Here is a 23,207-nt window from a genome sequence, read left to right as displayed (position 1 = left end):
CTTCTTAATCGATCCATATTTATATGTATCTCATCTCACCAAAAAATCTTTATTTTAAAAATATTGAATCATTGATCTCTGCTCCCTGTGGAGACGGTATGTACCCATTACTAGATAACATTGCTAAGTGAGTATGGATTTGTATTATTTTATGAAACAATCTCAAAATACCAATCAGAAACTAAAACCCTATTTTTTTTATTCAGTGATGAAGGAGATGTGTATGGGCATATGTTGGCCCAAATCAGAGCTAGTCCATAATGATAATGGCCATTAGAGGACCAGCTGGTCCTATATCATGTGAAGGCCTATGTGGTCCTTACCATAGTAGCCCATATCAGACCCCACATAACTTCCTTTCAGTCATGATTCATCATCTCCCTTGATCTTAGATCAGAGAATGATCCTAGAATCCAAAAAGTACATCAAGATCATCCACCTACGAAAACAAAAAATAATTGTTAGAGTGCAATAAATGTAGATCTATTTGAATGAAAGGAAGCATAAAAGTTGGGCTAATGGATAACGTAGGTGGTTTTTATGGGGCCAATGGCACTTATCATAACTTATGAGAATGATATGGATCTTAGGTACCTAAATCTTTAAAAATAAAAGATCATAATCTTTCCCGCTCTCTTTCTCGTCTCCATTTGGATCTGACTCAGCTAGTTCCCGATGAAAGAGAAAGGCACTCCACAGGTCAGGAGGTGTTAGAGATATTTTATGATGAGATTTCTATTTGAAATATAATTCTCAGTTATTAAGCAAATTTACAGATCTGGGAAATATATACGAGCCTCATTAAGTGTCATTTGCGCAAGAGAATCACAACATAGTCCTTAAAATACTCAAAATACTATAAATAATCAAACATGCTCTCCTACTCTATATTTTCTCCTCAATTTTGTTCCTCATGATCTCTCCACTTACAACTCTTTCTCACTCGCATCTGATATTTAGAGCTTTGAGAAAAACAATTACTACCACCAAGAGTCTGAATAAGTCTGATTAATCTAGTTCAATTTAGCATCATTAAAAATTTTATGTTGGTTTATCATTTATAACACACAAATTATTAGGTTATTTCTGTGAAATTTATATATTTTTATTTAATAAAAAGAATTGTAAATGCGTGCGATACACCCTTAAATATTTAAATATATTTTTTAGAGTGATATTAGCTTTTTGTGGATTTAATGGTATTTTAAAGAATTTTATAAAATAATACCCTTAAATAACTTAATTATCTGATTCAGAATATTTTTTCATGAAAATTTGACCTTATATTCATGGTGATATCAATTTTCTACGTCAATTTATATATTTACTATATTTTATGACTTAATGTTTACTTTATAATGATCTATTAACTTATTATTACCCTAAATATGGATTCAATTGAATGGTGACCAATAAAAAGCATTCATAATGATTGGCACACTAATCATTGCAAAAGACAAAACTATGGCATCACGAATTGTGAAATTTTTTTAGTTGCATGACTTATATGGACCAATAGGAAAAAGGCAAGAAATCACAATAAATGTGATTTATAGATTGTAGAGAAAACATAATAAAAAATAAATCATTGCAACTGGTTAAAAAGAGAGATGTGATGATGTAGCATGCGGAAGCGGGCATTACGTTAGGAAATCAATGGGTAATTTTCCACATTTTCTGATGTGAATGACACACATCAGCGTGTCATTCGCTAGAAAATGTCAGTAGGGAGGAATCTTGTGGCGTGGATACGGTGTCACAACATCTCGGCACCACATCACACAATGATTGATTAAACATGCATTTTTGTCTTTTCCTGTAGGTGATTGCAGAATCTGTGATTGCGGACAACAAGGTGATCACGCCAACCATTTCTAGCTGATGATTTGACATCTCAACTACCAATCTAACAGAGGAAGCATCAGCGTTGATGATGAGGAGAAAAAAAATGGATTACTACGGGTGCTCCAACTTCAAAGTTTAATATCTGATGATTCAAAAGCCTAATTTGAGCTGAAATTTTAAGGGATTCTTCATCTTCACCCCTGATTTCCATCTATACCCAACGATCTATAACCATAGATGTGGATCCTTGTCAAATTCATCATGTAACTTGTATCCTACTCATGTGGGCTGATTGAAAGCTAGTGACTTACGAAGAGACAACATATAAGAGGGGGAGCTCACTTGCACTCGCGAATTGCTGTGATCCTGGCAGAACATAAGGATCCCCGATAAGTATCCTCACTTAATATTTTTCACCCTTGGCATCACTATTAACATCGATCGATTTCAATGTCATATCCTGCCATTGCATCGCATCCGTACACGCAATAATTAAGTCTTACACCATTGTGTCATTAACTAACTTGCCATTTACCTTATACGACTGATTCTTTACCTTGCTCCTGAGCATTATTCACATTATCATCATTTCATCCTCACTATCGCCCAATCTTCTCAAATCATAATTATTACTATCTACTATCATCATCTTAATTATAATACTAATTATCATTATCTCGCCTTGGATTTTTCTCGTCACTCAATTCTGTATTTTATAATTATCTTATCTGATCACAATAATCACTATTTTAAAAATACTGCATTTTTAATGGGGATGATCTGTATTCATCACTAGCTAAATTAGCAAGAGATTTCAGGTTCGTATTCATTAATCTAAAAAATAACAACAACAAATTAAAATCCTAATTTTTGAGGTTATCAATCATCATTTGAAAATAACTGTGGCCCACATAAATTATGTAATATCTATTTTCTTATGTTCACAAAACGATATCAAAGGCAATGTTGTGGATCTCAAGGGACAGTAAATGACATCCTAAAGATGAAAAGTATTTGGTGTTCAAAAACATGAGGATGTCATGAGAGCATTGAGAATCAAATTGGTGTGGAGATATGTCATACACAAATGGTGGAATAATCACATACAAAGAACACCACTATGTAGAATTAGAAACATTGGAAATGCATTGATTGTTATGAAAGACATTATCCAATGGAGGCTAGGGAAATGGCACATCGACTTGTCGGGTCATTGAATATTAAGATATAGGCCAGAAGGTAGATGCATAATCCCTATTTACAAGGTTTCCAATTATTAGGGCTTATATGTGAGGAAGTATTGAGTTTGTGTGGGTTGTCACTGAAAGTGATACAATAGATAAATACTCAGAAGGTAGTTATAAGATAAGAAGAGAGCACATGCATAATGACACTATCAGAACAAGAAAATGTTTCCTCAGAACTAGAATCGTATTTTTTTCCCAGCATTTAAAAAATGTAACTATGGAGCCATTTGGAACAATGTATTCCATAAAAGAAGAGCTTTTTGAAAACTTCTGCATAATAGATTATCACTACCTATAAACGTTCAAAGGATGGGTAATCGAATAGTCTCAGAAGGTCTTTGTTGTAGCCATTCACCAGCAGTTAAAAAGAAGGATGATATTTTCTAACATCATGAACAGGAGTAACATAAATGGAAAAAAAATTCTTGAAAAATATTAACCATGAGAATAGTCTACAAAAGAATATTTGGGTGGCTCAAATATTTTTTCCTCTAAAAACTTTGAATAAAAATTATTAACTCATTAATGAATATATATATTGCATGTTTGCAATGGGAAATAAAGAATAAAGAAATGAAATAAGTAGGATAATGGTTTTTAAAAGCTCATAATAATGTAATTAGAAATAAAAATGATCAAATGATCAATTAAGATAAAATTTTCACATATAATCAGTTAAATATAACACTCCAAACTAATCCTTGTAAAACGAAAAATTAATGGGCGTCAAAAGGTACCTAAAAAAAGAAACAAATACAGGGATACCACATAGAATTTGGTCATGGATTTCTCAAAAAATATAATAAGGCCACTAATATGGAAGCTGAATGCTATGATTAGAGCCTCATATATGGAAGCTGAATTTGTGATACATGGTTAGCCCACAAGATGTGCGCGATGAAAATTACAAGAACGATGGAAAGAAATATGATAATTTATAGAAAAAATTATACACATTAGCCAATTTTTTATACACAGGAGGCTTTAACTGACTCATTGTTGAATTTTGGCATTTTTAGGATATAAACATGGATAGTCAGGCATGTGCACATTGGAGAAGATGGGCCTACTATGGTGGAAATATATATTTGGTATCCAAGCCAATCACACACTTCATATCTTGTTTAACATTCACCAATACAATTTATTCATTATAATACACAAGTGATGCTAATGAAGTCCATGAATACATGTGATGACTAAGTGAATTGTGATGATATCATAATATTGAGCCTTTGGAGTCACTATAGAGACGGATACTTGGGCCTAGAGAGTTCAACGCAAATGGGCTTTTTGAGTTCAATAGATAAAATTTATGTTTAAGGTATTTTATGAAAAGGTCCTATTAAGTATAAATAGGAGAAAGCACTGAAATAAATTAACCAAGGCAAGAATTCTTCAGATGAAATTATAGCACTGAAATAAAAAGGTCCTATTAAGAACTCTTCTGTCCATGGATCCCCTCCCATCCAAACAAAATCATGACTTCAAAAAGATAGTAGTAGATTGATAGTGGAGATATTATCGATGAACAAGGAGATTTGACATGTCGAAGATTGTGTGGATATATCTAGAGGTTGCAAATTTGAGAAGTTCAACACTTCTCACTTGAAGAATAGAGAAATTAAATATCTGATCCATGCCAAGGTGATTTGATCATCAGTTTTCAAAGGTATGTTATGATTCTGTTATTAGTATTCCACTAGATCAATCATTAAGGTTAATCAAAATCATGCCCTATAACTAACATATCATACTTGAGGATTTTAAAAGATCAATGTACACAAAGTATTTCTAGAAAGTCTCAACAACCTATAAGTCTTGGGAGTTATCTAATATTTGATAATCTTTACTTAGTACGGAATACTAGATAAAGATCTCTAATGGAGCGGCCTAGTATTCAAATGGACAAAGAACAGCAAATCTTAAGTTATAAGACATAGACTTGTGTATGTTTTAAACAGATGGAGAATGATCACCCTTTTGTTGTGCTAGATAAATTCTGGAATGATGATCCCATGCCTAAATTATTAATATTATGTATATGTATATCATCAAATATAATATATATTATTATTTATAAATGAAAATATGTAGAGGTAAATCCAAATCAAACTTGGGGATCCATGAGCCCGCAAGATCGGTATCTGGCTGAAGCTGTGCACAAAACTTCATTATGAGTTCACGGAAAGGTTATGAATGAAGATAAGATAGTGGCATGAGCATCAAGTATGCATGATGAGAAAATAAATCTAATGGAGCCTTTTTTTTTGAGGTTGTGCCAAGGATAAAAAAGAGATAAGCTCTCAACGAAAGAACACAGAAAATAGAACCTCAAGCAATAGTGATCCCATGTACACAAATGGCACAAATAAATGAATGTGAAGCTAATGAGTGAAAATGATATCAAGAAACCACATTATCCTCCTGTATTTAAGGGGGTCGATGCTTAGTCATTCGATATGAACTGTCTGAAAATCCACTACCATGGAATTAAATATACATAGTTTCTATAGAAAATAAATAGAGGAATATTATTGATGATCCATGCTTAAATCTTCAGTCCTAGAAAGAACTTTTGTGTCTCTGGGTGATTGTCCTCCAAATACTTGACAACTATGTGATAATATAATACATTTATATACTTATAAAATTTGGGTCATATGCAGACAAGATAATGTTTCTCTAAGTTCCATACCATTTAAATAATTCACATCATTTTTTAATTTCTTAGCGCCGAACAATTTGAATTTTATAATAAACTCCATGGCACTCCTTTGAATTTTATTTCTGGAGATGAAGCAGAATCAGATACATAAGTTTGGGACAAAACCCTATAACAGAATAAAATATAAGCAATATTTAGTAAAGCCAAGAGAAATAAAAATACAAGAGGAGAAGCAAAAATAAGTTCATAGCTGGAGTAAACGACAATAGAAGGTACTCATGCACAGAAGAAAGAGTCTCATTAGGATACTTGAGGAAGAAGTGGATGACATGAACGTGATGAATATTTTGGTAGCCACTTCATGTTGCAATCAATTGGCCTTATATGGACCATGTAATACATATAACATGTGACGATCCCTATCCATACAACCCAAAATGAAGAGAGAAGATTTACCATTGGTGCCACACAATAAGAATATTTTCTGCATAGTTGGGCGGTGATACGACAATTATATAGCCTATCATGCTAACCTTCATATACTTAACAAAATTTTTTGTTTATATAATTTATTGGAAAAACATGGGAATATGATACCCGAAATAAATAAATACCATCCTTTCTTTTGAAAGTTCAACTCAGAACTTTGAATAAAAAACAACATACAAAAAAATGGAAGGAAGAAACAAAAAATATCCACCTGCTGCCAACAGCCTGCCTTTGAATTATACTGAACAGCTCCCTCAGTTTGTTTTAGCAACTTGTCCTATGTTATTCTTGACAAACCGTCGACAACCAAGGAACGAACCTGCCTGCAATGGCGGGGCGACTTTTTGTTTCAGAATAAGACCTGGACCATTATCCTTACCATCAGTATCTTACGAGTTTACGTGCATCCCAGGTCAGTCCAATTTATCCTAAAGATGGAAATTTAGATGACTATCAAAATAGAAAAGGTATTATATACTCACCTGCACATGATCAGAGAGGGAACAAGAGAATCCGCATAGAAGAAAAAATATGACTAGAAGAAAGAAACTCATATAATTGGAAAGATAAACCCATTGTAAAGCTGAAAAGTTTCTGAGCGCCCTTTGTTTTAATTCAGTACAAAATCCTTGCTAGAAGTCCAAATCCCCCGATTACAAGATAGGTTGGGGTTTGTGTGCATATAGATAATGCACAAAGAATCATACTACATTCAACAAGCATAAAGCCAAATATGTCAAAGCTGACAACAATACATGATACTAAAAATCACCTTATTAAGATCAAGCAAAGACTCATCTACCAGTGAGGAGACAAATATGGACTGGCTAGTAAATTTTGATAAAATAGGGGGAAAAATGCGCACAGATAAGAACTCTGCCTTAGGGGGGAGGCATCTTTCATGTCTCATGAGTCCATAATTACCACATGCATGGATAATAGGCTTTATAGATCAAGCGGTCATGTGGAATAAATACATAAGATTCTTCCTAAAAAAGGTAGATAGATAAGGAATTATACTCTTAACAATCAAAGTGGGGCCGACCTAAGGCGTGACACGTCCATTAAAAATGGTCAAACACAGTTGTGGGCCCAACTGAGAACTTGGAGTCAAGCCCATCGCCCAATTCCTCCGTGCATACGTGGCAGGCAATCGTAGAGGGACACGACTCCTACGTGGCAATATCGCCGCCGTACGATCTCGATCCGCCAATTTTTGCGAAAAACCCCCGGGGGCGGCCGACGAAATTGCATTTTGGTCAATTCGGAGGGGAGAGGATGGAGCAATAGAATTTCAAAGTATGCAGGGACTTCTACATAATTTCGACGGAAAACAACAAGACGGACGATGTGAAAGGCCCCGTTCAGAGCTCTGGCAGCCGTCCGGCCGTTCCTTGGTAATCGTTCCGCGCAGGGATACGGTCACCGCCTCAGATTTTCAAGATCTTCGCGGCCTTCACGACGGGATTCCCCTTCTCGATTGCTTCCCGGCCGGCGGCCTTGTAATCGAAGCTGCAATCGTGGCGGTCCGAGTACCGGTGCTCGGCGCAGAACAGATCTCCGCACCGGCAGCGGAATCCGGTGAGGCCGACCTTTCGCCGGCAGCCGGAGCAGCGGTTGACGGCGGAGGAAGCGGCGGCTGAGGCCGGCGGGGCGGCGGCGGCGCCGCCGCAGGCGGAATCAGGCTCTTTGGGAGCTGCCGGCCGCTGGATCTTGCGGAAACAGGCGGATCTCGGCTGCTCGTGCGCGGAGCAGAACGGGGAATTGAGGAAGCAGCTCCGGCAGAGGTTCTTGGTCGCCGGATTGGCTTGCCGGCCGCAGTTGTTGGCGCAGAGATTGACGCTCTCCGGCACCTTCAGCTCCGTCTCCTCCTCTCGTTGCGCCATCGCCGCTTGCTCTTCGGGGCGGACGATCTTCTCTTTGGCCGTAAAAAGATGGGATAGCTTTCGATCGCCAGAGAAAGAGGGGCGACGCGGATATAAATACCGCCAAACGGGGTGCGGGAAAGGTCGGTAATGGCGTTCCGTCCGTGTGGAGCCCACAATTCTCCTCGTTGCCCCCAGGATAACCCAAATATTACGAAAAGCCCATCCAAATCTGAGGATTGATCCCGACCCTCGGATCAAGAGAGGGAGAATACGGCGGCGTAGTTTGCAGCTTTAGAGCGGTTTTGAGTCTGCCGCCAAGTCTGACCGAGGTTTGCCAGCGTGGCCGCGTGAGCGCGTGCCATCTGTCACGGTCGGTGTCGAAAACACCCGGCGGCGGCGCCGTCGTCACGCCTACTTCAGATGATAGATGATAGATGTGGTGCGGAGCGCCGCTTTAAACGGTGACAGCGCGTTAGCGTTTACGTGGCTCAGATATGTCCATTGACTTTTCCTTGGACTTGAAATTGACTGGTCAACTACTGCACAGTTGACCGCCAGCGGTACAAGTCAGAATCACATCCCTGTCTCTGTATGGACGAGACGCGTCATCCGCCCCTGCCAAAAGAAGAGTCGAGACGCGCGACTTTGATAAACTAAAATAACATTATCTATTCAAGGCATTTTCTTTCATCTGGGTAATTTCTTTTTTGGGCCGGTCAGGGAATTGGGCGTCCTTTTGTCGTCGTCACCGTCATCGTTGATAGATGATAGATGGATGACGGATGACGACTGCCTATGCTGGTCTTAAGGAGACGTTTTTATTCCACCTTTGGAATTACCAGTACATCGAAAAGGACGCTGATATTTAGAAGTACGGTGAAAATGCCATTTTTAGAATAACACATTCAAGTCGTATAAAAACAATAATGGAATCTACTATTTGAGATTTCTTTATTTTAGGATCTGATAGAGCTCTCTGAGGGCACTTGGGTGATTTCGAGACAATTGGTGTCTTTGTCCTTGCACTTTCTCCTTAAGTAATCAGTCTTCTGATTAGGGATGGGAAGTTTTGTTTTCATGGTGGAGCGAAAGCTGGAAGTTGATGAACGAACAGCCAAAAAATTCCATGCTCAGTTCATTCTCGAAGATTTGTGAACGAACTGCTGTTTTAATGAGAGATTTCGACTGAACCTGATTTAAGCCGATCTTCATGTTCGCGAGCTGGAAAGTTTTTTTTAATGATCATGAAAGAAACGTCGAGCTCGAGTTGATATTTCATTTCTCCTACTCTTCATTCTTGAGTGTAACATCATTGAATGCGAGAGTCAGAGAGATGTGCGCTTTGGGAGAGAGATTCAGACACAGATGACTGAAAGAAAGGCATGGAAAAATTATATTAAAAAGAAGGCATAGAAAATTATAAAGTTGTGGACTGCCTTCGACCAGCGATTTGGCTTAAGAGAAGCAAACGATAAATATATATTTTTTTTGAATTAAGAAGCAATCCATGAACTTTCCACCTCATCCAACCCTCTATATTCTCTATATTCATTACACATAGACACACAAAACCATCTTCCTTGTTCGGCATGTTTTTACTTGAATCTTCTTCTTTGGAGGGTCCCAAGCCAGAGCCCAATTTACTTCGCCATCAAAACATGGAATTATCATCAGTATTTCTGCCTTATAGTTCCTGCGAGAAATTCCCACCTCCTGTCATCGAACAGTTTGTCTATTTGCCAACTGCTCGCAAACAGTTTTCACATCTATTTTCTGTTGTTTGTGTTCGTGTTTGTTCGCGAAGGTTAACAGGCTTGTGGACAAACAAATTTTTTCCCCTTCCCTTCTTCTGATCCTCTTGGATTGTTCCCGTCTCCCGTTGGTATCAGAGCCAATCCTATCCCAGCAGGAAGATCTCCTCCCGCTTAAGTTGCCAATGCAGAAGAAGACTTTGATCAATTAAGACAACAACAACGCTGTACCAACAAAATTAATGACCGGATGTCTGATCAGGAGCTAATTTGCAAATACCATCACACTTTTCGGGCCAAAACTAATGGACTGTATGAAAGGCAGACAATTATGGCCCAAATGATGTAATTGATCCATTCAGCCCCTCCGGCACTACGGCAGAGTCGACAACTGGGTTATTAGAATCACCACTTCCCCTGAGATTGAAGGCAAGCTCTTCAGCTTTCAGGATGCTTCAGACACGCTGCTTCTGCATGGGGCAACTTCACCAACCACCCCTGCTCCTGCGAGACGAGCCCTTAATCCAGTAGGGTCCTTGTCCAAAAACACAGACCCACCATGCAGAGGTTATCCTTCAAAGGCGAGGGTCTACAGGGCCCACCTGGGCTTCACCCTGGGAAAGAGAAGTGTTCACCCAGGGATTATGCTGAGGGGGGTTAGAAACTACTCTAAGATATTTCAGTTTTACTTCTTTGCTGCCCTCCTAAAGTGAGGGATGTGCTTTATTGAAGGGAAAAACAAGAATAGGCGCAAATGATCAAAATGCACTTACTGGGCTGAAGGGGGTACATGTTTGTATCAGTGCCACCGCTATGATATCAGACAGTTCAACTCCTCCTTATAGAACCTCCTTGCAAAAAATCCAATGCCAAATCCAGTAGAGTTCTTGAATTCAGAGCACAGAACAACGGATAAGAACGGTCGAGGGAGACAAGAAACAAGGACTGCAAGTATTCTTGCGATGGTTCTGAAGATCCTGCCCTCTGGATTCATTCCTCTCCTGCTTTCCATCCTCTGCCCATTGACTTCTTGAAAAAAGCCTTCCTGTCTTCCAGCTGGCTTACCTTCATTGAATTCCATGCTTCTTTCTTTACTCACCACGCGCTGACGTGGCACGCCCCTATTCTTGGCTCACCACCCGTTCATTCTTGAAAAGAACATATCAATCAGTAAAGGCCTCCCAGGCCCCCCCCTCTCCACAGGCCTAGCCAAGACGGGGTAGGGTTGAACTGGTGTGGGCCCATGGACCATCCTACTTCACCGGCCAAGCTTGGATGGGCTTTATGGAACCAGCTTGACTCGGGCAGGTGAACCATTTCACCGTTATGGAACCAGCCTAGATGAACCCAATCTAGAAAACACACAAACCCCAGTCTGAGGAACAAATATCCACCCAGACTTTTGGTGGGCCCTGATACTATCCTGTACCCCCAAGGGTATCTTAGGCATTTTAACCCACTAAGGCACTTTAGTCATCTCATGTTTAGGGTAGGTTGCTTCCTTTTCTTATAAATATGTGTAGCCCACCCTTGAGGAGGGCAGTCAAGAATTAAGGTAAGATCGGCCTCTTGGCTCACTATCTTGATCCTCCCTGTCTCGGTCCTGTCCCCTTGATCGTCCAGCGATCCCCTATCCCCGTGATCGTCTCACCAGATCTTCAGCCGGCTCCCCTCCAATCCGATCCCTACCCTTGCCGTTCGGTTCTCTTCTAGTCTCTGATGACCCCCGTCCCGCGATCGTCAACCCTTCTCCGCGTCATCAGGCGGCTCATCTCTGGTTGATCCCTGCCCCATCTGTTTGACCCCTCCTATCATTCCCGTTTCGACTCTTCTACCCCAGGAACGTCTACCTCGCCCCGCCCTCTACTCTCCTTCCGATAAGAACGTAGACTGAGGTTCTTATCAGGCCCCTCTTACATGGCTTTGCTTTTCCTGGGCCAGCCGCCAGACCGAGAACCACCCAGACTCTTGAAGATGGCTAATATTCCAAATTTTCCAGAGCAGGATCAAACAACACTGGGATCCAAACACAGGAGAGACCCTGGAAGTGGAATAATACTTTCAGTTGCACCCAGCTGGGGATGAGAACCAGTTTCTCTGACTGACAATATTTCAGCAAATACTTCATAAAATGGTTCAGATCCCCCAGCAAGGTAGTTCATCACCACCTCTACGAGTTAAACCAGGGGGTAACCATGTATGAGCTCATTGCCGCCTTCAAGAGCATTGTGAGTTCTCTCCACATAATTTCCTAGACCACTCTGATGTTTGCATTTAAGTGAAAACTCCATTGCAACAACTGGCTGCCTGCATGTCGGCGCCTCTGAGAAGCTGAGAAACAAGAGACTCAGTCCACTGCTTTCAGAGGTCACCATGATGACTCATTGGGATCTATCTCCGAGGTAGCTTGGCTCTAGCTGATCCCCCAACAAGCATGACCCATACAACGCCCAGGGCTTTGCCATTTATCCAATGAATTTTACTTCTGCGGACACTACTGTAAGAAAACCTTGTCCATCAACATCATTGCATGCCGAGAGGATGAACAGATTTGGCGCCAAGGAGACCTCCGACACTCACAGGTAGAAGCCTCAGGCCTATATCAGTTTCAAGAACAATATTGTTTTTGAATCGGATTAAAAACTACCTCATTGGATAGTGCCAATTACTTGAACAAAATAATGCTGAGAGACCACAGCGAACTCGTATTCTTCAAGCTGCAGTTCTAAAACTGGATCAACCGCCGGAACCCTGAAATTGTTTTTGTCGCAAGGCATAGACGAGGAACATGTAAAATAAAAATATAGTAAGTGCAGATAATAAAAATAAAGGCTAGAAACGTGCACCTTCACCAAACTCCCCATTCGGGGGATGAAATAAGAATCCACTTCAAAAGATTTTTTGGTCTGAATTTCCAGAACCTCAAGAAACATTAAGTGCTCCTTATAGATTATAGCCAATAGATAAATTTATGACAACAATTCTTTCCATGCCCACATTTGATGTGCATCAAAGGATAGCATTAAGATGTAAAAGGCCTCTCTCAGGTTGAAATATTCAGCAGAGAGGATGAGTGGGGAACACTACTCGCTATGAGCGGCCACCTGGCTGCATCATAATGTCATTGTTTTCAAGGGGAGTATAGCATCGACGGACATGAAGTGTAGGATCCTGTTTTGTGCTCGTTTTGAAGGACATGGATGGTGAGGAGGAATAGTTTGGTCCTTGTAACTCACCAATACAGGAAACAAGGGAATGCATAACCATATCTGCATTTGCGCCATGACAATCTCACTCAAATTACAGGGACCTACACATATTAGTACAGTATACCGGGTCCCCGGCCAGAACCACACGTGCAAGTTTCCCCGCATGTGGCTCGTCCGTGCTTTTTTCCGGGGTGCTACATGTGACTCTGCATGGGAGAAGGGCGCTGAACTTCAAACTGGAGTGTTCAGAGCATTGCATTGTCTGAGGGAGTGGGGTGAGTAGGCAGCGCCTACCAAGCAAAGCTTTCGTTGAAAAGGTGGAGTGCTTTCATCAATCAAGTGATGCATGTGGGCTGAGACATTCCCATCCCAGCCCGCTGGCCTGGTCGGGAAGAGATTCTAAATGTGTTTACATGTATATGGTATCTAGTTGACCACTGATTTTGGGTGATCTTCCTTTTTGCTTCCGAAAAAGGAAAATCTTAAAATAAACAAATACTAGAGTTTTAGGGACAGCCATAACATGGCAAAAAAACTGCTACTGGAAGTCCTATTTTGGTCATTTTGTCCTACTAGAGGTGCTTTGATCTACTCTCACCCAGTAACCAAAGCAACAGGTCCTTATTTGTCTTTCTTAAGCCTCTGCAGAAGATCTCCACAGCAACAGACTCAATCTCCCTTTGTGAGGTTCGCTGCTCTTTCTTCTCTCTAGTCAATGTACAATCTGCTGGGATCTCCACCACATTCTAAATTCAGTCACAGTGATGAACTTACAATGGTATCAGCTGTGGCAGAGGCTGCACTTGTGGCTGCAGTGGCAGAAGCTGCGGCCAGGTCACCAGCACGTCCGCTAGTTGTATGGCAGATCCTGTGGCTGCGGAGACGGGCAGCAGCAATGTTGATGATTTTGCTGCAGCAGCTTGTTATGATCTACTAAGCCCACTAGGGGCATTATTGTCGTTTTGAAATCCCTTTTGCAGTTCCCTTTAAATATGTAACCCTCCTTGATGGAGGGCAGGACATGAGTTTACAAGTAATTGTTTCTTCTTGGTAGCTTCTATCTCCCTCGACAATGCCCACTCTGTCGAGTCCCATCCCTCAGCAACGTCCACTCCACCGTTCCTCCGTCCATACTCGTCCCCTCGGCGACATCCACTCCGTCAGGGTCAACCCCTTCACAATACGATCCCAGTCTGGATCTTATCACAGCTCGGGCAGCTGATTGACGTTGAGAATGTGGAGGATGGTGATTTTGTCAACTGCTAACATGCCCAGTATTCTGGCACTGGCAATTGGCTCTCAGAGTTTCCCCATCGTCTCCCAGAGCTTTGCAATTTGCTCCTATTAGAGAACCATGGTAGCAGAGCTCGCTAGCTCTGTCCATTGATAAGAAACCCATGTGTTCTTATCGAGAAGGAGGGAGAGCGAGGGGAGGAGAGCAATGTCCTGGGAGAGAAGTGAAGATTTTCAGCAGATGTTTGAGAGAGAGGATAGAGGAGCAGTAGCTTCAATATTCAACTTGGCTGCCCAATTAAAGTGAGAACTGATTATTAAAGGAAAAACACCAAAAAGCCTCAAGTGGACAGAAATGATAGACCATCATCAAATTTTCATCGCAAAAGCAATAAGAGTATTCATCCCATAGCATATGAATGGACAGTCAATTCAAGTAGTGGTGATTTTTTATCACTGATAATCGATTCAGCATTCAGGATAAAACAGATGAATTTGACAAGTCCTCATCACAAAATTGATTTCTTGCGTTAAATTGGATTGTGCTGTGCATTTGTCAAGTGTATGGCAAATGGATTATGTTAACAGAAAAAACAAGGCGCACAATTGTTATTCCTCATCGGGAAGTATATTCTGATTTTGGGGGGGACAAACAGAATGCGACAAACGATTATTCCCAATTGTGAACGAGGTTGTAACATGAAAAATATCAGTATATACACAGGTCTCTCTTACCCTCAGCTTTCTCCGATACTTCTCCCGAGCAAGAGGAACAACCACATTGCCAATTACTTAAAGAAAAACGGCGAAATGGGACACGGGTCTCTTTAAGTTTTCCATGGATAACGCAACCCAGCTTTATCTCAGCGGAAAAAGGTACAGACTCCTTGAACATATTATTCCCAGGGGGAAAAGGACTTCCCACCATTTCTTCAAAAGCAGAACAGTCAGTTTTGATGATCACAAAATGAGATAAAAACAGTGGGAAATCAGTGACCGTACAAGGTGCTCCTCCATCTCCAATTCCACCCATCCCTTGATCAGGACAGGATAACCAAGCCCAAGTTCAGCCCCAAATAAAGTTGAATGAAAAATGGGGAGAAACGATTTCAGTCCCAAGACCAAGATTCCCACACGAACTCAGATCCCAACAGCCGCAGAAGAAGCGGAAGAAGACTCGGCCTCGAGATACTTACAAATGTTTTCCATAACCTCCCGGCCCTTGGCGCTGTTCTGGAGAAACCTCTCTGCGCAGCGCTGTTCCACTTTCTCCGCAACGGCAGCAAGAGCGCTCAGCGGCTTGCACTTGATGCTAGTCTCCTGCTTGAAAACGGTCCATCGATCGGGATGAACAGGGTGAGGAGAGTACAAGGACCGTTCTTCGACCTCGAGGAGATTCCGAAGGCTGACATTCCTCACCACGATCTCCATCGATCGGTTGGGGGAATCAACAACGGTAGACTCGACGCAGTGACAGACGACGGAGTCATGGCCGAGGATCCGGCGAAGGATGAATGGAAGCTGGGGCGATCTTACGGTGACGGATCGGGTGGTTCGGAGGATGCCCTCTTCTGGATCGAGGCGGCGAGATAGAGTGTGAACGTCGGTGACATGGGAGAGGACGGTCGGCGAGTCTGTGAACTTCCGCCATGAGGCCGTCGTCACCCTGTCCCATGGATGCCGGTAGACGTGCTCCTGAGTGTAAGCTCGCACCATGGCGATCGATCTCCCTCCCCCGCCAGGCTAGGGTTTTAGCGCCGGGCACCTCGTCGACGGAACGATCGCGAATTGAAGACGACCGCTTCCTCTTTCTCTCTCTCTCTCTCTCCTAGAGGAAGATGACAGGTGCCACTCGCTGGCGAGGGGGCTATTATGTCATTTCCTTTAAACCGTCGTCCAAGAGTCGGTACGTCCCGTCAAGGACGATGACGCGTGAAGATGATGTTGCCGTTGACGGACGACGGGCTCTGTCGACATCTTCAGTCCCTGCCATTGTCCATCCTGAAGGTAAATTATGGAAGTTGCCACTAAACTCTGGCCGGAGAGACCGCCGCCCACCTCCTGACGTTGGTATTGACCGTCGCTATTTCTCTCTTCCTCGTCGGAGCAATAACCGGCGTCAATTGGCTTTGCCGAGAGCTAAGTCTCCACTCGCCTCTTGGCACCGATTCTAGTGCAGGGACGCGGACGGGACGGCTTTTTTGCGCCAGGACAAAAAAGTTGTCCCGTCCACAAGGTTGGAGGACAACTGGGATGGAAATTTGTCCCGAGACAAACGACGGGACGGTTTTTGTCCACTTGGACGAAGAAACCGTCCAGTCTGGAGGTCTTGGAAGAAAACACCGTCCTGTCCGGAGGTCTCGGAAGAAAAAACTGTCCTATCTGGAGGTCTCGGACAAAAAAAAATGTCCCGTCCGTGTCCCTGCACTGATTCCAGATGTCGGACGGGACTATCTTCGTCACGTCCAGTCCATCGTCCACGTCCCTGACGATCTGGAACTATAGCACCGATATTGGCTGTCTCGCCAGTTGCCTCTTGGCACTGGTATTGGCTGTCACTATTTCTCTCTTCCTTGCCGGAGCAATGTAGCCCCCCACTTTACACTTTCTCTACCTGCTGGTTGATATTTTTCCTCAAATCTCATGGCTTTTTTAAACAAAATTGACCAATAAAATACGCAATATAGTCTTATTGGATCCGTCGTCTTGGGCCGATGACGTTAACGGAGGACGGACGGATGATATCTCGTCATCGTCCCTCTTCATCTGAGACGGTCAAAAGAGGGTAAATGAATCGTGCGGTTCTGCGCGTTTCTTTTCTGGTCTCGGTTCCGATCCCGGTCGAGAGCGAAGGGGGAAGAACAGGCGGTGGCGGGAAAGTTGGGGATTTCCCTCCAAAATTGTTTTGAGTAAATAAACTGATAAATCAGAGCTTTCGACGAGGGTGTCTTGGTGGAGGACGATGGGAAAGAGGAAGAAATCGAGGGCTCGCCCTACTCTGGATGAAGAAGAAATCGATGATGAGCAGGAAACAGTTGCCGAGGATGAATTCCACAGCGGCGAGAAGAGTTTATACGAGGTACCGCTTTGGAATTCTTTTGATCGACGATCATCCACTTTCTTTTTTAAATGAAGCATCTGTTCTCATAATCATTGATTACACGGTTCAGTAACCTTTCATTCTGTCGTTTTATTTGAATCCGGCCCGCTTCAGTGTTTTCTCCGGCCCCTTCGATCGTGCCCTTGGGAAAAAAAATTCCTCCACGGCTACTGTTTGTCGCTTTCGCAATGAACATGATCCGAAAATTGTTGCCTATGATTTCATTGGTTGATCCTCGTGATCGTCTGGTTTTATATCATTGGGACCAATTCCTTGACGGTTGAATTCGAGTTTTTTGTTTTCTAAATTGGACGTGTAAGTCATGCATCATTTTTACGTGTCGATGCTAATCTTCGCACATGATCATGAATAGTGATATCTTAACTTTGTGACTAAAGTTCAAATCCAGCGGGGGTTGTTTTCTATGCTGTCTCCCCTTGCATTATATCTGTAGTTTGTAGTGGACATATGATTATCGTCCAGAATCTGTCTCCACAGTTCCAAAAGTTGATGCGAACACTGACAATGTTCTCCCGTTGACGGTTCCCGTCTGTTAGTATTCGTTCAATCTTTCATTGATTCATCAAGAATCATGATTTGCATACTTCTCGATCTAAATAACTCCTACTATGCTTAAAGCATTCTGCGGGCTTTGGATTTGGGCCTGTTAATTCGTCGGAATTATACGATAATAGCCTCCTGAGCAATTTTGAATGATATTATCACTTTTGTGTCTTGATAATTAATGTATTTAGCTATCTTTAAATCTCCCTTACGACATTTCTTTTCAGATCCTTGGAGTGGAGAAATCGGCTTCACAACAGGAAATAAAGAAGGCCTATTACAAATTGGCCCTCAAGCTCCATCCAGACAAGAATCCTGGAAATGACGTAAAACTTATTTTCTATCATGAAATTGTTTCTGGCGATTCCTGCGACCCTCTAGAATCATGTTAATGCCATTTCAGGAGGCCAAGGAAAAATTTCAGCTCCTTCAGAAGGTCATATCAATCCTTGGGGATGAAGAGAAGAGGGCTCTTTATGATCAGACGGGCATTGTTGACGACAATGTGATTTCCTGAAATTTCTTTTATTTTTTTTCATGTTACTCTTTATGATCGGAGGGCTCCATCAAATTTCTTGTATTTCTTTTCGCAAGAACGTGATAAGCTTATACGGAATACTTGCCTTTTTAATGGTTAACCAGGATCTTGTGGGGGCTGGAGCCGATGACCTGCAAGAGTTCTTCCGTGCAACCTATAAGAAGGTAAAAGGGTTTATTTTCTCCCTCCATTGGCGAATCAGCCTTCTCAACTAACGTCGGTTTACTTATCTAGGTGACGGTGGCTGATATTGAAGAATTTGAAGCCAACTATCGAGGATCCGCTTCTGAGGAGAAGGATTTGAAAGACTTGTATAGAAAACTGAAGGGTAACATGAACAGGTACTTCATATGAAGGTTTAACTGTCCCATTTTCTTCCACAGCTTGCGTTTTCTGACAAATCGACTGGCTGTAGGCTCTTCTGTTGCATGCTCTGCTCAGAGCCGAAGCTTGACTCCCACCGTTTCAAGGACATACTTGACCGAGCAATAGCCGAAGGTAATCGTCTAGTAAATGCGTTCTGGGTTTCTAAGATTTTTTTCTTAAGCTGTTCCCATTTATTGAATTCCGCAGGAGAGCTAAAATCGACAAAAGTATACGAAAAATGGGCCAAAACAGTGTCTGAAATTAAGCCACCGACGGATCCCTTGGGCCAGAGGAAGAAGTGAGTTAATCAAATCAAAACATCATCTCCACTCTTTTCACCTTGTTCCTGACCTGCACTCATTTGAACCTTCTTGATCTGCCTTCTTCAGGGCCAAGAAAGCGCCAAACACGGATCTGTACGATATTATTGCTCAGCGGCGGGGGGAGAGAAAGTCACAGTTTAACTCGTTCCTCTCTTCTGTTATTGAGAAATGCAATGGGAGCAACGATTCTGAACCCTCGGAAGAAGACTTTCTGAAGGCGAGGAAGAGGCTCGAAAAGAAGCAGAACTCCAGGAAAAGGAAATAATGTAAACGATAGAAGGAATTAGTTTTAAGGTACGTGTCAATCCCCTGAGCTCGTTTTGAAATTATTCATATGTACCTTGAATCGTCAGCGCTTGATGGTGGCGATTAGAAATGAAGTTCTCTTTTCTTCTGTTTCCATTAAAGAGTTCCAAGTTGACAACGTGGAAGATAAATAAAAGTTAAAATATCCAAGAACTTTATGCGATGAAAAGGGTTGAGGTATGTTTTCATAATTGGATACATAGTATGTACTGCCACATTAATGGGAATTCGACAACATCTCATTGTAAAGAGCTTGGTTGTCTCATTATATATTGCTATTAATATTTGTTAGGTTACTGAAATATCTTATGTCTCCATGTAATAAGCATATAAAACACGTCATCAAAAGTTTTTTCTTATGTACCTCTATCTAGAGTCAATTAAAAACTGTGTAAAGATCTAATGTCACAGAAAGTCCAATTCAGGTTCATTACTGATGCTAACTTCTAGAGACTTGCCAAAGGATATCTAAGCCAGATCCTCCTAGTGATAATGCAATAGTTTACATAGTTCCTCTAGTTGAATCAGATCTGCCATATGGTGATGAAGTTGAGTGAAATGGATGGATCAAGCACCAAGGTGAGTAAATAGTAAGTAAAAATGAGTCCCAAGTGTACAAAAAATATCACCATAGAAATTTCTTTTGAAAGAGATGAGGGAAGATCACCTAAACTCAGTGATCAACCGAAGATTATAATTGATATATATATACATATAATCGTGAAAAAAAAAAAGCCCAGCCAATAGGATATACAATTCGTTTCCCTCTTTTATTTCCTGCTGAACCAATATGATATACAATTCTCCAAATCATGTATCACAGACTACAGTGCAACATCTTTCCCTTAAATACGGCGAGGATCCTTCCCATCTCGAATTTCCTCTATCTGCATTCCCTCTAAGTGAACTCCAGCATGACACGACTGGTGTCACATCCACCCTGTCTAGCATCTGTGATCTACAAATTGCTTGCACAAAAGGACACTCAAAAAACAGGTGAGAACAGTCTTCCTCGCCTAAGCTGCACATGGGACCTGTTGTTGATATGTTTGGGATCACGTGCCTTCGGAGAGTAAGTAGCATAACACACCTCTTAATAAGCAAACAACCAAAAATCTGCAGTTTTAACAGGACTTTCTACTTCTATAGGTGCCTACACATATAGATAATGTTTGGATCTTCTATCGCACTCCCTTGAATCTTCCTGTAAACCTCGCAAATTGAAAGTGGTATGCCCCTTTATACCCAACAATCCCGTATACTGTTGACAAGTTGTAGATGCACTATGGTCTGTTGCTTGTTTAAGAGGTATTCTAATCTGTGCTCAGATGGTGCACCCTGCATAATTGAATTCCATGCGTACCGTTGCTTACCAAAGCTATCGAAGCGTGAGGACTACTTGCCATAGCGAGTAGGCGGGGGAAAACTTCCTGCATCGGGCATTAGGCTGACCAGCCAACTATCCAAATCACGCTCCGTCCCCTAATTTGGGCCCAAAAAACCATGAATTTTCTGGAAAAACACAGAAAATATTTAATCAATCACTTTATTTTTCATTGTATTAGGATTCTTTAACTGAATACATAGTTCTACTAAAAATCTGGTTATGCTATGAAGCCCGTGAAAATTGGATTTAGCTTGCAAAAAGGACAACAAAGGGTTTTGGATGACATGTATGATACCACATTCTTTTTATTTTGTTACCATTTGAAGATGGCCCCTCATTCTCACTCGGCACCAATTGGCGCTACCAGAGTGCTACATAAATATTAAATTATATGAATACCAATTTATGTTTAATAAATTTTAAATTAGAAGAATATTATAAATTCTTTAATCTCTACCCATATACCTAATCTATATAACTAAAATATATTTGAAAAAACAAAAAATTGTATAGTCTAAACATATTCTCTGATATTCAAACCTAAACAAATTTGTGGGAATCAAGGTTATCCTCTAAAAATTTTACTTGTAGTGACCCATTCGAGAAAATTACATTCAGAAAATCTCCTCAACCTTTTTTATTGGGTATTTTTTAAACTTATTGCTCCCATGGGAAATCACAATCCGTAGGAACCAGACTTGTATTTTTTGGTGCATTTTGGTTAGCCATGGAGGTGTACTATCTCTTGTAAGAAAAAGGTTTGTCACTTTAACTACATCATTTGTCTTTTTTCATGATATGAGATGTGTTATCTTCAAACACTGTCAACTACAACAAAAATAGAGTCATCGTTTTAATACATCCAGGATACTCCCAAGATAAAGTCCATCAATCTATCCATCCATAGATGTCCAGGGATAGCCAATTGTGTATACAAGCCAATGTCCTAAGATCAGCCCCTGCTGCTCTAGCAAATGCTGCATCACCAGACCATGTTGTCTATATTCTTCTTCCGCTGCAGCCAACAAAATCATGCCTTAATTAAATGCAGCATCTTGTCTCACCCAAAATTCTCACAAGTCCCTCAATATAGAGGTCTCGTAATATTGCTTCCCTCAATGAAGTATGCAGAGTACATGGTTGACCTCCAAAAAATAACCCATGATAGAATAAAAACCTTTACTTCAAGTTACTTTCCTTGAAGGTCCTCCCTTTTATGGGAAAATATTAGTCATATGCATTTACGATCTATTTTGGTTTTCACAAGGCAAATACTTTGGTGCAAAGTATTGCCAAACAAGCATTCTTGTCGCTCAATGCATTGACAACTTGATTGGATATCTAACCTTGTGCTTTAGAAGAAAGGAAAATCACTATAGGAAGAAAATTCAATATGTATGGATGTGTTCCTTATGCTCAAGCTGTTTAAGTCTAAACTCAAGTACATAGGTTGTCCACCTCCTTCTAATGTTACATAGATTTTCATTATGGAAGGCAAATGACGACCTTATTATGATACAATTCAGTGACAACTCCAAAAACTTAAGCCTCACAATCAACTTACAAAATTTTCTAAAAATTAAGCAAAGATAAAAGGACCGTATTAGAATTTACACTTTCCATGAACTCCACGATTGGAGGCATGATAGAGCTCCAACTTTTAATGAATATTCAATATAAAAGACGTTAGTCTACCGAAACTTCATACATGAAAGATGTATGTCGGAGAAGACCAGTCTTCAATGCCATTAATATTATTTTAATCAATTTTTATACCATATGCATTAAAAACATATCCAAGAAAGACTACATCTCTGGCCATGAAACAAAACTTCTTTAACTTAACATACCACTTGTTTACTACAACACATTAAAAGTTTCTTGCAGATACACTAAGTATAAACTCTCGTTACTATCATAAAATAATAGTTCATCAAATAAACAAGCACAAATATTCCAATAAAGGGTTTCAGTACATGGTTCTTGATGGGAATATACATGGCCGGAAAGCCAATCACACATTCCATATCTCGTTCCATATTGATAAATAGACCTTATTCATTATAGTGCACGTGTGACACTTATAATGAAGTCCATGAATACATGATCAGACTTAGTGAATTATGATGAGATCATAATACGGAGATCACTAGTCTTTAAGCATGTGTTCTAAATATCCCTATTCAAAGGATACTTGAGAAGGAAATCAAAATATTCAGATTGAATCACACTATCTAGGCTCACTTATAGGATGAGTATGGCCGATCCCGTAGCCATTAGTGTGGAGTGATAACGTCAAGATTAGGGTAAATT

At 40.9% G+C, this 23,207-nt stretch overlaps 3 protein-coding genes across 3 annotated transcripts; 1 reads left to right on the top strand and 2 right to left on the bottom strand.

The window, feature by feature from the left end:
- Nucleotides 1-7,528: 7,528 nt before the first annotated feature.
- On the bottom strand, nucleotides 7,529-8,227 carry SAP5 (A20/AN1-like zinc finger family protein). The gene has a single exon (XM_078587599.1). It carries the CDS (start codon nucleotides 8,133-8,135, stop codon nucleotides 7,680-7,682), a length of 456 nt encoding a protein of 151 aa, XP_078443725.1. The 5' UTR covers nucleotides 8,136-8,227; the 3' UTR covers nucleotides 7,529-7,679.
- A 6,979-nt stretch (nucleotides 8,228-15,206) lies between these two features.
- On the bottom strand, nucleotides 15,207-16,136 carry LOC144713106 (MSF1-like family protein). Its single transcript, XM_078587598.1, has one exon. It carries the CDS (start codon nucleotides 16,024-16,026, stop codon nucleotides 15,451-15,453), a length of 576 nt encoding a protein of 191 aa, XP_078443724.1. The 5' UTR covers nucleotides 16,027-16,136; the 3' UTR covers nucleotides 15,207-15,450.
- A 974-nt stretch (nucleotides 16,137-17,110) lies between these two features.
- On the top strand, nucleotides 17,111-19,608 carry LOC144713105 (chaperone protein dnaJ 6-like). The gene is made up of 8 exons (XM_078587597.1): nucleotides 17,111-17,389; nucleotides 18,202-18,300; nucleotides 18,378-18,479; nucleotides 18,617-18,676; nucleotides 18,747-18,853; nucleotides 18,928-19,010; nucleotides 19,086-19,176; nucleotides 19,268-19,608. The coding sequence occupies exons 1-8, from the start codon at nucleotides 17,273-17,275 to the stop codon at nucleotides 19,464-19,466; spliced, it is 858 nt and encodes a 285-aa protein (XP_078443723.1). The 5' UTR covers nucleotides 17,111-17,272; the 3' UTR covers nucleotides 19,467-19,608.
- Nucleotides 19,609-23,207: the final 3,599 nt, after the last annotated feature.

The sequence above is a fragment of the Wolffia australiana genome, chromosome 15 (genome assembly GCF_029677425.1).
Source record: "Wolffia australiana isolate 7733 chromosome 15, ASM2967742v1".
NCBI lineage: Eukaryota > Viridiplantae > Streptophyta > Magnoliopsida > Alismatales > Araceae > Wolffia > Wolffia australiana.
The sequence above is the reverse complement of the archived record's forward strand: the minus strand, read 5'-3'. Positions and strand labels throughout refer to the sequence as shown.

Bases quoted from the DNA above. Each gene is read 5' to 3' on its own strand.
- LOC144713106 (XM_078587598.1), bottom strand. From the start codon at position 16,026: ATGGTGCGAGCTTACACTCAGGAGCACGTCTACCGGCATCCATGGGAC.
- LOC144713105 (XM_078587597.1), top strand. From the start codon at position 17,273: ATGGGAAAGAGGAAGAAATCGAGGGCTCGCCCTACTCTGGATGAAGAA. The intron at 17,390-18,201 runs GTACCGCTTTGG...ATTTCTTTTCAG, and splicing joins GCGAGAAGAGTTTATACGAG to ATCCTTGGAGTGGAGAAATC. The intron at 19,177-19,267 runs GTGAGTTAATCA...TGCCTTCTTCAG, and splicing joins CCCTTGGGCCAGAGGAAGAA to GGCCAAGAAAGCGCCAAACA.
- SAP5 (XM_078587599.1), bottom strand. From the start codon at position 8,135: ATGGCGCAACGAGAGGAGGAGACGGAGCTGAAGGTGCCGGAGAGCGTC.